General features: G+C 40.4%; 2 protein-coding genes across 11 annotated transcripts in view; both read left to right on the top strand.

Moving 5' to 3' along the window:
* LOC139876672 (uncharacterized) overlaps positions 1–1,260 on the top strand; it is a 34,198-nt gene extending 32,938 nt beyond the window's left edge. For 7 of the 10 annotated variants that reach the window (XM_071864041.1, XM_071864040.1, XM_071864039.1 and 4 more), the window contains 2 exons: positions 132–626; positions 719–1,260. In XM_071864041.1, coding sequence (XP_071720142.1) covers positions 132–448 — 317 coding nt within the window. In that variant the 3' untranslated portion in view covers positions 449–626; positions 719–1,260. Of the gene's footprint in view, positions 1–121; positions 627–718 lie in introns of those variants that run through there. The other 3 variants (XM_071864042.1, XM_071864044.1, XM_071864045.1) reach the window with 3 other exon arrangements.
* Positions 772–1,272, top strand: LOC139875044 (uncharacterized). Its single transcript, XM_071862421.1, has one exon. It carries the CDS (start codon positions 772–774, stop codon positions 1,270–1,272), a length of 501 nt encoding a protein of 166 aa, XP_071718522.1.
* Positions 1,273–14,533: the final 13,261 nt, after the last annotated feature.

The raw sequence follows: 14,533 nt of genomic DNA, 5'->3' as shown, positions 1-14,533 counted from the left end.
TTTGTTTAACTATGAGATTGTATTTCGATCACTAGCTGTTTATAGACTTTCCTTTCACCTACCAAACCAACAGCCAATACTATTTTATGGTGATGATAACATGGAATCTATTATTTCTAAGCCTTCTGTAGGTGCATCTCAATTCATTGAGTGGATGAAATGCAATCAAATAGATCATGAAGCGCGTCAATACACTTATGTTAAATTTCCAAGACATTATGTTTGGAAAGCAGAATTGCGAAAGTGGACAAAACGGTTAGGCCGAAAAACTGTAGCTAGAGTACATTTTGTTCATCCTAAAGCTGATGAAGCATATTATCTTAGGATCATGCTGAACAAAATAAAAGGTGCTACTTCTTACGAAGATCTAAGGACCGTTGATGGCACAACATACAATACTTTTAAGGAAGTGTGTTATGCTATGGGACTATTAGACGATGATAAATAATATATTGCTTCCATCAAAGAAGTTCATCATTGGTCTACTGGAAATTCATGTCGTTCACATTTCGTAGCCTTGATTACATCTGATAGTCTTTCCTTTCCGGATCGTGTTTGGAAAGAAACATGTGATTTACTTTCTGATGATTTGACTCGAGAATGCCCAGAACATATAAGGTCTAACGGTATGTTACATTTATAATTATTATTCAACAAATTGAATAGATTACATTTTTGTAAAATGATTAAAAATGCTAAATAAGTTAACTTTTTGTAGATCCGGAGACATTCAAATGTGTGCTACACAATATTGCTCTAGCCAGAATAGAAATGGAACTTAATAGTGCAGGTTACACATTGCGTAACATACCAAATATGCCTTTTCCAGATTTTGAATTCATACAGTCATCCTGTAACATGCTCATTCAGGATGAGATTTCTTATGATATAGACGCCCTTAAAGCAGAATATCAAAAGTTGAAATCTACTATGACTAATGAACAGATTTATGTATATGATACCGTCGTACATGCACTCGATAAAGATGTTGGAGGAGTATTTTTCGTGTATGGTTATGGTGGAACAGGAAAGACATTTGTATGGAAAACACTTGCTGCTGCTGTTCGGTCTCGGGGTGATATAGTGATCAATGTTGCATCAAGTGGGATAGCCACTTTACTTTTAACTGGAGGACGCACAGCACATTCACGCTTTAAGATACCCATAAATGTACAAGAAGATTCATTTTGTTCCATTAAGAAAGATAGTGAACTTGCAACATTATTGAATAAAGCTAAATTAATAATATGGGATGAAGCACTGATGTGTTAAATCTAGTATATAAATTATCTCTGGAAATATGCCTGGTTTAAAGATTACTACACACTAACGGGCAGTGTACCCGATCGTGCAATAGTATAAAAATGGTAATTCCAAGTATCGTTCCAAGGACAGTATTAACGTGAGAATTAAGTTTGAAACTAATAAAAGTAAACTAAGTTAAACTATGAAAATCGAAAGTACGAGATAGTTTGTTTTGCGGCTATTTAACGATTAGCCAAATCAAGATAGCTTTAAAAGTAAAAGACAATATTTTTGGATTTTTAAGTTTAAATAAAATAAATGCAGACTCGACAGAAAAATAAAGATATTTGAATTCAATGGATAAAAGAATGTTCGCCTAGATATCCTATTCGCAGTGTTGGATGATTTGTTATTAAGCACTAGTTCTATTAATCAATGCACGCAATTACAGAGTCGGTTTACCCAGAGTTCTCTTTTAGCAAACACATCAAACTAGGACTTATTGGCTTAGGGTTCCCTTTCACCAAAAACTATCTTTCGTTTGTGACTTAGTAACTAGCTAATTACAAGATTAAGATTCAATTGGTTACGCGTTCGCTCCACACAATTCACCCCTATTTTGGTTAATTACGTTACACGGTTTACCCCCTTGGTCCAGTAAGCACCCAATCGGTTAAGACAAATCAATTGGAAATTAGATCACTAAATTGAAACAGGGTTCCCTTTGTTCAAACAAGTTTCACTAATCAGCCTAGTAACAATAATTAACACCCACAAGAATGGTTCTTTAATCAAAACTCATAATTAATCATGCATCAATCAATAAAACCTCAAAGTAACATCCAAACACTTGCAAATATTCAATCTAGACAAACATTAAAGGTTTAGCCTACAATCATGGCTGAAATCAAAATAACAATCAAAGACATAGAATAATTCATTGTTGATAACAAAAGAATAAAACTAATTAAAGATTGAAATCTGAATGATACACGAATCGAGACTTGTTCCCGGAATGATTAATACCTTAGAATGACCTTCAAGATCTCCAAAAATCACCTAAGTTCGTCAAAAAGTGGCTGGAATTCGTCAGGATACGATTATTATAAGTTAGGGTATAATTCGGGCTTTTATAGGAGGGAATTCTGAACCCGGGCACAACCCCGCGCGGCGCGCCAATATACCGCGCGGCGCGCCGAATCACTGAAAATCAATCCTTTGAACTTCAAAACTGCTCGACTTGTTTTTCTAGTTGTTTGGCGCGGCGCGCCCTATTTTGGAGCGGCGCTCCATTATAATATTGCTGAAACGAGCTTAAAAACATCATATAAACACCAAAACTCGAACCGAATCAAACCTTTTCACTCGTAAACATCGAAAGACATCCAAAACCATCAAATAACATCAAATTTAACCTTCTTGGTCTTGGAACTCAAACTTTCACAACTTTAACCAAAATAACTCTAAATCGTATCCAAAAGGACCAAAATGTACCCGATATCGCTAAGGAAAATGCATATGAAATACGCGATATCAAACAACCCCACACTAGAGTTTTGCTTGTCCTCAAGCAATGAAACTCGATAATAATCTTCTACAATAAAATAACGTCTTCAAGCAAATATGTAGAATCAAACGAACAAGAACCAATCAAGCAACTAGCGTGGGCACGATTTGGAGTAAATAACAACCATGGTTCCCACTTGCATTCCCCCGATGTAACTTCCCAAACCGCAATCAATATGAATCAAAATAGTAACCAAAAATAATCTCGATAACGTACCATACTGATGAAATAGAGAATCTCGAATCATAATAAAAGTCTTCAAAGAAACCGGGAATCAAGTAGGAACCAAGCACCAAAGATGTAACAATCGAACCATGTGTGCCAAGAGAACGTACGGGCTACCCCGCAATTGGTCAAGCCAAGCCTCCCACAGTACCTAACATCGCGAGATGTCGGTAGAAAATAATGTGCTTAGGAGGATACACATTACGTCCGGATATCATCGATGGTTATGAGGTAACCGTCTAATCCGTTATTTCAACCATAAAGATTGAGGTTCATCAGGCTTAAAAGCTGATATCTTACCTTTCCGGAGGTTATCCACTGGGAATCTGATCAATCACTGACATTTTGTGTATCATGGTGCGCTTCCCATTTGGCTAGCAAATCTCCCTCATTGAGATAAGCTTTGACTACCAGTTTCCCTGTTTGATGTTGAGGCCTGGTAGATTTCCAGTCGATTTTAGCAATGACTTTTCAAGGTTTTTCGTCACCCTACGACTGGTCTGGACTACAACTTCTGAAATAAATCAGCAAGTGTGTCGTTCGGGAGACTTGACTCCCTTTAGGATGGAGTGGATACATCCTGTATGGTCATAAAAGGTGGTCGAGCGCATACATTGTCCTTGTTAGGAGAAACAATGAAGACCGCCCTATAAAGTTTTCGATCTAGCGTGTGGCCCGGCTTCGACCACACGATCCAATCACCGTTCATACGGTTGACACCCGTTTTTGTACAAGTGACCTACGTATGAACTGAATGTTCATGTAGGATTTCACATTCAAAATAATGAACGTGTTTTGAAAGTTCAAGACTTTCTCCTCTAACAGTACCTCATCGTGAAATGATGGGTAATGAAATGGCACGCTTAAGAGGTATACGAACCAAGTAGGACGATCGGAAGACTTTACTTCCTTATGAGTGGATCTGAATCACTCGGAAGTGCCAATCTGTTTCACTTGACACCGGTTTTGAAAAATCCCGAAAACCTTCGGGTTCCATAGCTTTTGGCTATGGGTTGTGTTGTCTAAGCAAACACAAGCACGTAGCTATTGCTCCTGAAAAGGACAGCACTGGTGAAGCTCAAGGCTCCTCTTCCCACAGTATCACATCATTAAATGATGCAATAATAAAATGATATAGTTTCGGAAGTATGCTATACCAAGTAACCAAAAGTTTTTGATCTGGCACGTGATTCGGTCACAATCACGCTATGCAATCACCGATCTCTCACGGTTTACACCCGTTTTGGTACAGGTGACCTACTATTGAGTTCTTCGAACTCGTAGGATTTCATGTTCAATGGTAATGAACATGTAACACAACTTTGGCTTCTTTAAACATCATGAAATATAAATTCCAAGCCATACTTAAACAAAGGTTTTGGTCGAATTTTTAACTACTTTTATATATTTTTTTTCTTTTTTTTTAACTAACTAATTTTTTTATTTTTTTTTTATTTTCCCCTAAATTTTTCAATTTTTTTTTTTTTTACGACCAAAACCCCGTGAAACGTCATTTAAATATCAAAACCAAAATAATGATGATTCTATTAATAACCAACCCGAGAGATTTTACATCCCCCACCCCACACTTGAGATCAAGTAATGTCCCCATCACTTGAGATCAAAAATGGATTAAAATCAAAAGGGTAAGAAAAATAAAAACTTATCGAGCTTAACCACAGATCGTGGAATGACAGTGACAGATGGCGCTGAACTGACTGCCAGCATAAGAACATCGTCCATTCCCGATCCTCACACCAATACCATCATTAAAGTAGTTTTGCTGAACTTAATGCCAGACTTGAAAAACCGTTTCACCAACACACCTAACAAAAAGAAAAACACACCAAATACATAAATGGGCAAGGTGGTACCACCCGGTACCGAAACGCCTTGCCCCAAATAGGTCTCAAAGTACATCATACGAAAAATAAAAATAGTCAAGTACAACCAAATCGAAACGGAAATAGTTTAAACAAATACAACAATAATACGTGCAACACATCAATCGCTTCCCGGCCAAAAATCTCTCAACGGGTCCCAAGTCACGCCATAAGTATCTTGGCAAGCTTGATACGGGTCATAATACGGATCCGGTCTCGGAGGCGTCACGGCGGTGTAGTCCGGAATAGTGGTTTGCGTAGGAATGTACGCATCCGGCACATGACGCATCTGCCGTTGGAGCTGCCTCTGATGAATTTCCCACTGATTGTGGGCCCGAATCCCTCGAACATCATACTCTATCCTGTCAACACGGTCGCCCAAATTACCAACCTCTGTCCGAACCTGACCCAAACTCGTGTTAAGCGACCCATAGTTACCCTGGTGCCACGTCATCAACTCCTCATTATGACGGCGCTGCTCGTCATACATACGCTGATTATGCGCAACCTGATCATTATAAAATGTACGACTATCTTGGAACTCGAGATGCAGCCCGTCAACACTATTCACCAACCCATTAAAAGCTTCCTCATCGGGAGCCCATCCTCCCCGAACATTACCACTAGAACTCCCTGCTTCATACGTGGACCCAATACCACGTCCTCTACCTTGACCTCGACCTTGCTCTTGCTGTTGTTGTTGACCTTGACCCTGTTGTTGCTCTTCATCCTCTACCAAAACCCAACCGTTCGGTCCTCGCCTAATAAAATCGGCTTTAGCGAAAAACAAAATGTTTGTTACCATTGCTTCGACCCCCGCGATAGTACACCTATCAGTAGGCACAGAAAATGCCTCAGCTATCCGTGTCACTAAATGGCCCCCTAACAACGGGCGCTCGGGACGATTATCTTCACCGATTTCCTGAAACCAGGACCCCAACATAGTCGGCACATCAATTGCCTCTCTCGCTTTTATCTGCTGGAGGATCCAAAGATCCTTTCTTTTGATTTTGTTTGCATTCCTCCGGGCCATGAACATAGTAGCAATCATTTTAAACAGAATACGGTCCACCGGACGTCGAAGATTAGACTGAATGCTTCTACTAGAACTGAAAGCCCTAACCCCCGGATTAATAATCGTCGGCCAATACTCACTTTCACTAAACTCGCCGTCACCGAATACCCTGCACCCCAACAAATGGTACCCTAAATCGATGTCATCATTTAACTCGGGGTACAAACCCAACGCCCGAGCTAACTCAACTTTACTCATTTGACGGTCCGCCCCGCCAAGCCTAAATATCAAAAAGTCCGAATCACGAGGAGCAACTCGGGGCCGACAACTTACAGTCGAAAAGAACTCGACAGTCAATTGCTCATAAACATCTTCGTTAATCTGAAACAAACGCTCATACGGTCTCAACTCATTACCGCTATACGTAACCCATAAGTAACCGCGCAATTCTCGATAAGCTTGAACACATTCATTTCGAAGTGGCGTTCAATCCAAGTAGTAGGTTTGCTCAATCGGACGAGCAAGATTGATGTTAAACCTTTGTTCCAAATCCTCAATATTACCAACTTGGGACAACCACAATTCAGGGTTGTTCGGTGGTTGCTGTGGTGGGTTACCTCTTGTTCTCTGCATTCATGAAACAAGTAAAGAAAACAAACACAAAACTCAAAAGTTAGTGTTAGTCATCATAATAAGCACCAAACACCTTTACAATCAATCCTTGTTTCATGCTAAATCACTTTCAAATACAATAACCATTTAAACCAATAACTCTTTTGAAAACTTTTCAAAAACTAACTCTCAACCAAATCACATTATCCATAAACAAATAATTCATAACCTTGGTCATCAAACAACATAACCAAAACACGACCAACATGATTACTTATAACTCCTTTAAATTCTAAAAATCCAATCAACTTCATCATGTTAGCAACTTTTAACAAATTCAACAACCATTAAACAAAAGCTTCATCTCAATACAAAATCATATACTTAATCGTCACTAGCATGGCATATCACATAATTGGAACAATGTAGCAAAAGTCATTCAAAACAAAGTGACCCGCCCATATGGACACTACCCCACACTAGTTCAAAAACATATGAACAATTCAAAGAACATCACACTTTCAAGCAATAAACCCCTTTTTACTTACAAAATTCGGACCTTTAACCCTACAAACCCTAGGTTCATGTTAAACTTCTAAAAACACCAACTTTAGCATGAAATCAAAGCATATAAACAATATCTAACAAAAACCCATGACTAATTGAATCATATAACCCAAATTAAAGCAACCCCACACTAATTCATCAAGACAATTAAGAATTAAACAAGCAATTAACATATAATAAGATGAAATTAGTAAAGAAAAGAACAAATTCGGACCTTCTTAGGTGCCATTCTTGAAAGATTAAGGTTACTTGAAACAAGAAATTAAACTTTGTAGAATTAGGGTTTTGAAAGATCAAAGGATTTGTAGGTGTTTAAGAGATGTAAGAATGAAAATAATTGAAGTGAAAGGGTATAAAAACAGCTGGTCACCCGTTTCTAAATTGTGGGGATGTAAAAATTCGGATTGACTTTAAATAAAAACCCAAAAACAGCTGGCTGACAGGGTGGCGCGGCGCTCCAGGATATCGCGCGGCGCGCAGTGTTTTCGCGCGGCGCGCCAAAGTCTCGCGCGGCGCGCCGATTAACTAAAAATTGATGCCGAGCTGTTTTCAAAAACTGGTACTTCAGATATACTCAAGTGGCGCGGCGCGCCCCTTATTGGAGCGGCGCTCCATGTACTGTAACTTCAAAAATCCGCATTTTTAAGCAATAAAACCCAGTTTTCTCGCCATAAAACAACCAAACCATCCCCAATAAAAACTAAACATGATCGTATTGCACATATTATCAAACTAGCACCAAAAATATACAAACTTTACAACAACGTGAACCTTATTTAACGAGTCGTTCACACGACTCGTCCCCAACTTCAAGTGGCGTTGGGATCGGGTTCAACGTGAACCTCATCATCAATCACTAACGGACCATCAACATACTTCTTCACACGATGTCCGTTAACCTTAAAGGTGATACCATTCGCATTTTTCAACTCGATCGTACCATATGGGTACACCTTAACAACCTCAAATGGTCCCGTCCACCGGGACTTAAGTTTTCCTGGTAAAAGCTTCAATCTAGAGTTAAACAAAAGCACTCGGTCGCCTTCGTTAAACTCTTTTGGACCCTTTAACTTCCTATCATGCCATTTCTTGGTCTTTTCTTTATAAATCAATGAATTCTCGTACGCATCAAGGCGTAACTCACCAAGCTCATTCAATTGCCCCGCCCTTAGGCGTCCGGCTTCCTTCAAATCTAAATTGCACTTTTGAAGTGCCCACATAGCTTTATGCTCAATCTCCAATGGGAGATGGCACGCTTTCCCATAAACCAACCGATAAGGAGTGGTACCAAGTGGCGTTTTGAAGGCGGTTCTAAACGCCCACAAAGCTTCATCGAGCTTATTTGCCCACTCCTTCGGATTCGAACCCACAGTTTTCTCAAGAATACTTTTAAGAGCTCGATTGGTATTCTCAACTTGTCCGCTCGTTTGGGGATGGTATGAAGTAGAAACTTTATGGACAACTCCATATCGCTTCAATACCTTCTCCATTTGAGCGTTACAAAAATGAGTACCCCTATCGCTAATTAAAGCTTTAGGAGTTCCAAATCGAGAGAATAAACGCTTAAGGAACGAAATCACAACTCGTGCATCATTTGTGGGTAAAGCTTGCGCTTCAGCCCATTTAGACACGTAGTCGATGGCAACGAGTATGTAACTATAATTCTGGGATTTCGGAAATGGCCCCATAAAGTCAATTCCCCAAACGTCAAATACTTCGCAAACTTGGATGCTTTGTTGAGGCATCTCATCACGTTTGGTGACTTTACCGGCCCTTTGGCACGAATCACATGACTTACAAACCAGGTGGGCATCTTTGAAGATTGTCGGCCAATAAAAGCCGGCATCATAGACTTTACGCCCCGTAATTTGGGGTCCAAAATGCCCACCGGTAGGCCCACTATGGCACTCGGTTAAAATCCGCATACACTCATCACCGGAAACACACCGGCGGATAATACCATCGGGACAACAACGAAAAAGATAGGGATTCTCCCAGAAATAGTACTTAAGGTCACTGAAGAATTTCTTCCTCTTTTGATGTGACCACCCTTTCTCCAAGAATCTCCCAACGAGATAATTAGCTATGTCCACGTACCACGGCTCATCAACCTTATCCACCTTCATGAGATATTCGCCGGGAAAATCATCATGAATGGTAGTCTCATCGAGAACCTCACGGGAGGGGTTCTCAAGACGTGAAAGGTGATCGGCCGCCAAGTTTTCAGCACCCTTTTTATCCCGGATCTCCACATCAAATTCTTGCAAAAGCAAGATCCATCTAAGAAGTCGTGGTTTTGCATCCGGTTTAGCAAAAAGGTACTTTAGAGCAGAATGGTCCGTAAAGACAATAGTCTTAGATAAGACTAAGTAGGACCGGAACTTATCAAACGAAAAGACCACCGCAAGGAGCTCTTTTTCAGTGGTAGTATAATTTAATTGCGCTCCTTGCAAGGTCTTGCTTGCATAGTAGATGGGTCGGAAATGCTTCTCGACCCTTTGACCCAAAACTGAGCCAACAGCGAAATCAGATGCATCGCACATAAGCTCGAATGGAAGAGACCAATTCGGAGCAATTATGATCGGTGCATTGATGAGTTTCTCCTTCAAAAGCTCGAATGCCTTTTGGCACTCGTCGGAGAAGTTCCACGGGGTGTCCTTTTCAAGGAGTTTATTCATCGGGTTGGCAATCTTAGAAAAATCTTTAATGAATCGCCGGTAAAAACCGGCGTGCCCGAGAAAACTCCTAACACCCTTAACATCGGTAGGGGGTGGAAGGTTCTTAATAGCGGTAACCTTTGCGGGATCCACCTCTATACCGTTTTTAGAAATCTTGTGCCCGAGAACGATGCCCCCTTGAACCATGAAATGGCACTTCTCCCAGTTGAGCACAAGATTGGACTTTTCGCACCTGACCAACATCCGTTCTAAGTTAAGAAGGCATGAATCGAAAGTGTCACCGAAAACCGAGAAGTCATCCATGAACACCTCCATGCAATCTTCGATCATGTCATGGAATATGGCCATCATGCACCTTTGAAAAGTGGCCGGAGCATTGCAAAGGCCAAAGGGCATGTGTCGATAAGAGAACGTTCCATACGGGCACGTGAAAGTAGTCTTCTCTTGGTCCTCGGGCGAGATAGGAATTTGAAAATAGCCCGAGAAACCATCGAGAAAGCAATAGAAACTGTTTCCCGCCAACCTCTCTAGCATTTGATCCATGAAAGGTAGCGGGAAGTGGTCTTTACGTGTGGCGTCGTTCAACTTTCGGTAGTCGATACAAACACGCCACCCCGTGACAGTCCGCGTGGAAATTAACTCATTTTTATCATTGGTGGTAACAGTCATTCCACCTTTCTTAGGTACACAGTGTACCGGGCTAATCCACGGGCTATCAGAAATCGGGTAAATCAGACCTGCATCAAGGAGCTTTATGATCTCTTTCTTCACGACATCTTGCATGTGCGGATTCAACCTCCTTTGGCGTTGCACCACGGGTTTGGAGTTATCCTCCATTAGAATCCTGTGGGTGCAATAGGAGGGACTAATACCCTTAATGTCGTGAATCTTCCATGCAATGGCCGGTTTATGGGCCTTTAGCATGGTTACAAGCTCAGTTTTCTGACCTGCTGAAAGAGAAGAAGAAATAATTACCGGAAGCTTAGATTCCTCATGCAAGTAAGCGTATTCCAAATGATCTGGAAGTGGCTTCAATTCAAGCTCGGGAGGTTCTTCAATTGAAGATTTGCTCCGGTAATTTGAATCACGTTCGAGTTCTTTGAACTCCTCTTCAGTCGGCTCATAGCCGTTTTCCATCAAGGTGGTTAAAAGATCCACCTCCTCAACCTGCACATCCTCATCAATCTCAACCAATGAGCATTCTCCTGAACCCTGTAACTCTGGGAATTCCTGCAAAAACTCAGACTGGACATTCACAGTGTTAAGAAAATAACATGTATCATCAGTGTAACCAGGGTATTTCAAAGCATGGTCGATTGAGAATGTTGCACTCAAATCATCTATCCTAAGGGTCAACTTTTGGCCATACACATCAATCATACACCTAGCAGTGTTTAAGAATGGCCGACCCAAAATTAGTGGAATCCTTTCATCCACTTCCATATCCAAAACCACAAAATCCGCCGGAAAAACTAACGACCCGGTCTTCACTAGCATATTCTCTATGATTCCACGAGGGAATTTAATAGAGCGGTCGGCTAGCTGCACAGCCATACGCGTGGGTTTTAACTCCCCGGGGTCTAGCTTTAAGTAAATAGAATAAGGCATTAAATTAATGCTAGCCCCCAAATCCGCCAAAGCCCTCATACAGTCCAAATTACCAAGTAAACAAGGAATGGTAAAACTTCCAGGATCTTCAAGCTTCTCGGGAAGCTTGTTTGCAACAACCGCTGAGCATGCGGCATTCAACCTGACTGAAGACACGTTCTCCAGTTTCCGCCTGTTAGTCAGCAAATCCTTAAGAAACCTCGCATACTTAGGTATACCTGCAATAACATCAATAAAAGGCATATTTATGTTAACTTTTTTAATCAAGTCCATGAACTTGGACTTTTCGGCCTCTAGCTTCTCCAATCGCTGTTTCCTCGGGAATGGGAGCGGTGGTTGATACTCTCTAACTACCGGTTTAGCAGCAACAGTAACCGGTTCCTTAACAACTTTTTCAGCCACCTGTTCCGGCTCCTTTTCCTTTGCCGGTTCACTTTCAACAACCGGCTCACTATCATTAACTAACGGTACCCTCAAATCATACTCGTCGGGCTTCCTCGGTGGATGATACGCTAAACCACTTCGGGTGGTGATAGCATTAACATGCCCGTTTTTCGGGTTAGTATCCGTCTTGCTAGGTAACTCTCCCGGTTTCCTCTCACTACTCTTATTAGCAAGTTGACCAATCTGCTGTTCAAGATTATGAATCGCTGCTTGTTGATTTCGAAACATTTGGTCATTCTTTTCATTATTCTGAGTAACGGTAGTGACAAGTTGAGTCTGAGATATCACTAACTTCTCAAGCATAGCCTCAAGGTTGGACTTTTTCTCTTCGACCTGTGGTTTCTGAAAATAACCGGGAGCTTGCTGCTGAAAACCTCCACTAGAACCCGGTTGGAACCTCGAACCCTGATTACCTTGCGGATTATAAGGATTATTGAAATTCCTATTAAACTGAGCACGTCCCTGAAACTGATTGTTATTCTGCTGACTAATATAGTTGACCTCTTCTTTCTGATTCATAGTCAAACCCGCATCACAATCTTTGCCCAGATGCAAACCTCCACAGTATTCACAACCAACCTTCATACCATGAATATCCTTGTTCATCTTCTCCAAATTCCTACCAAACGAATCCAACTTAGCACTGATAGACCCAAAATCATCATAAGCACCTGTACCCGGTTGGAAAGACTCATGATCCTGATGCCACTCATGAGAGTAAGCAGCTTGCTTTTCAATGATTTCTAACGCCTCTTCTTCAGTCTTATCCATTAACGTACCACCTGCAGCTTGATCAATACACTGACGCGTAGGAATATCACAACCTTTGTAGAAAATCTGAACCTTCTGTAAATCATTCAACCCGTGTTGCGGACACGAGCGTAACAAAGTAGCAAAACGGTCCCAAGCATCAAACAATGTCTCACTGCTCTTTTGTCTAAATTGAGAAATATCTGCTTGAAGTCGAGCAGCTCGAGATGCAGGGAAAAACTTTGACAAAAACTTATCCTCCAAAGTCTCCCAAGATCTAATCGTACCCTCGGGTTGCTTATCTAACCATCTCTTAGCTTCTCCCTTAAGAGTCCAAGGGAAAAGTCTTGTCTTAATTGAAGTGTCGGCAACCTCATGTAGCTTAAACAAGTTACAAACATCATTAAAATTACGAAGATGCTCGTTAGCATCCTCGGTATCTTTGCCATAGAATCGGCAATCAGAAGAAATCAAATTCAGGATCGGCCCTGTAATTTGAAAAGGCTGAGTAATATTCGGTTGAGTAATCGAATTGCCTTGGCCTCCTCGGGTGGCCTTTAACTTTTCAGCCATAGTCTGAGGACGGGGTGCTTCTCCTTCGGCCATTTCTTCAGTTTCTGTAGTATCAGACGAAGCGTAAGAGTCTTCTTCGTTAAAAATTTCAGGTGGTGTCTCGGGCACCACAGTCTCAGAAGTACTTCCCAAATTAACGTAAGTATCACCCGATGAAACTGATGAATCCACTGTTAACTTTTGCTTCTGACTTAAAGCTTTAAACAACTCTCTTTCAGGCTCGTCAAATGGTTTAACAATTGGAGAATCTGAAGAACGCGTATGTTGCATGCACTACCTGTAACTGCAAGAACACAGCTAACAAACCGATTAAACGCACCGACTCAATTAGAATTAAATTAAACTAAACAGTTAAAATTAACTAAAAACAAACTTAATTATCAAACTTAATTTTCAACACAACTGTCCCCGGCAGCGGCGCCAAAAACTTGATGTGTTAAATCTAGTATATAAATTATCTCTGGAAATATGCCTGGTTTAAAGATTACTACACACTAACGGGCAGTGTACCCGATCGTGCAATAGTATAAAAATGGTAATTCCAAGTATCGTTCCAAGGACAGTATTAACGTGAGAATTAAGTTTGAAACTAATAAAAGTAAACTAAGTTAAACTATGAAAATCGAAAGTACGAGATAGTTTGTTTTGCGGCTATTTAACGATTAGCCAAATCAAGATAGCTTTAAAAGTAAAAGACAATATTTTTGGATTTTTAAGTTTAAATAAAATAAATGCAGACTCGACAGAAAAATAAAGATATTTGAATTCAATGGATAAAAGAATGTTCGCCTAGATATCCTATTCGCAGTGTTGGATGATTTGTTATTAAGCACTAGTTCTATTAATCAATGCACGCAATTACAGAGTCGGTTTACCCAGAGTTCTCTTTTAGCAAACACATCAAACTAGGACTTATTGGCTTAGGGTTCCCTTTCACCAAAAACTATCTTTCGTTTGTGACTTAGTAACTAGCTAATTACAAGATTAAGATTCAATTGGTTACGCGTTCGCTCCACACAATTCACCCCTATTTTGGTTAATTACGTTACACGGTTTACCCCCTTGGTCCAGTAAGCACCCAATCGGTTAAGACAAATCAATTGGAAATTAGATCACTAAATTGAAACAGGGTTCCCTTTGTTCAAACAAGTTTCACTAATCAGCCTAGTAACAATAATTAACACCCACAAGAATGGTTCTTTAATCAAAACTCATAATTAATCATGCATCAATCAATAAAACCTCAAAGTAACATCCAAACACTTGCAAATATTCAATCTAGACAAACATTAAAGGTTTAGCCTACAATCATGGCTGAAATCAAAATAACAATCAAAGACATAGAATAATTCATTGTTGATAACAA

Source organism: Rutidosis leptorrhynchoides, chromosome 11, assembly GCF_046630445.1.
Source record: "Rutidosis leptorrhynchoides isolate AG116_Rl617_1_P2 chromosome 11, CSIRO_AGI_Rlap_v1, whole genome shotgun sequence".
Taxonomy (NCBI): domain Eukaryota; kingdom Viridiplantae; phylum Streptophyta; class Magnoliopsida; order Asterales; family Asteraceae; genus Rutidosis; species Rutidosis leptorrhynchoides.
This window is presented reverse-complemented; position numbering and strand designations above follow the sequence as displayed.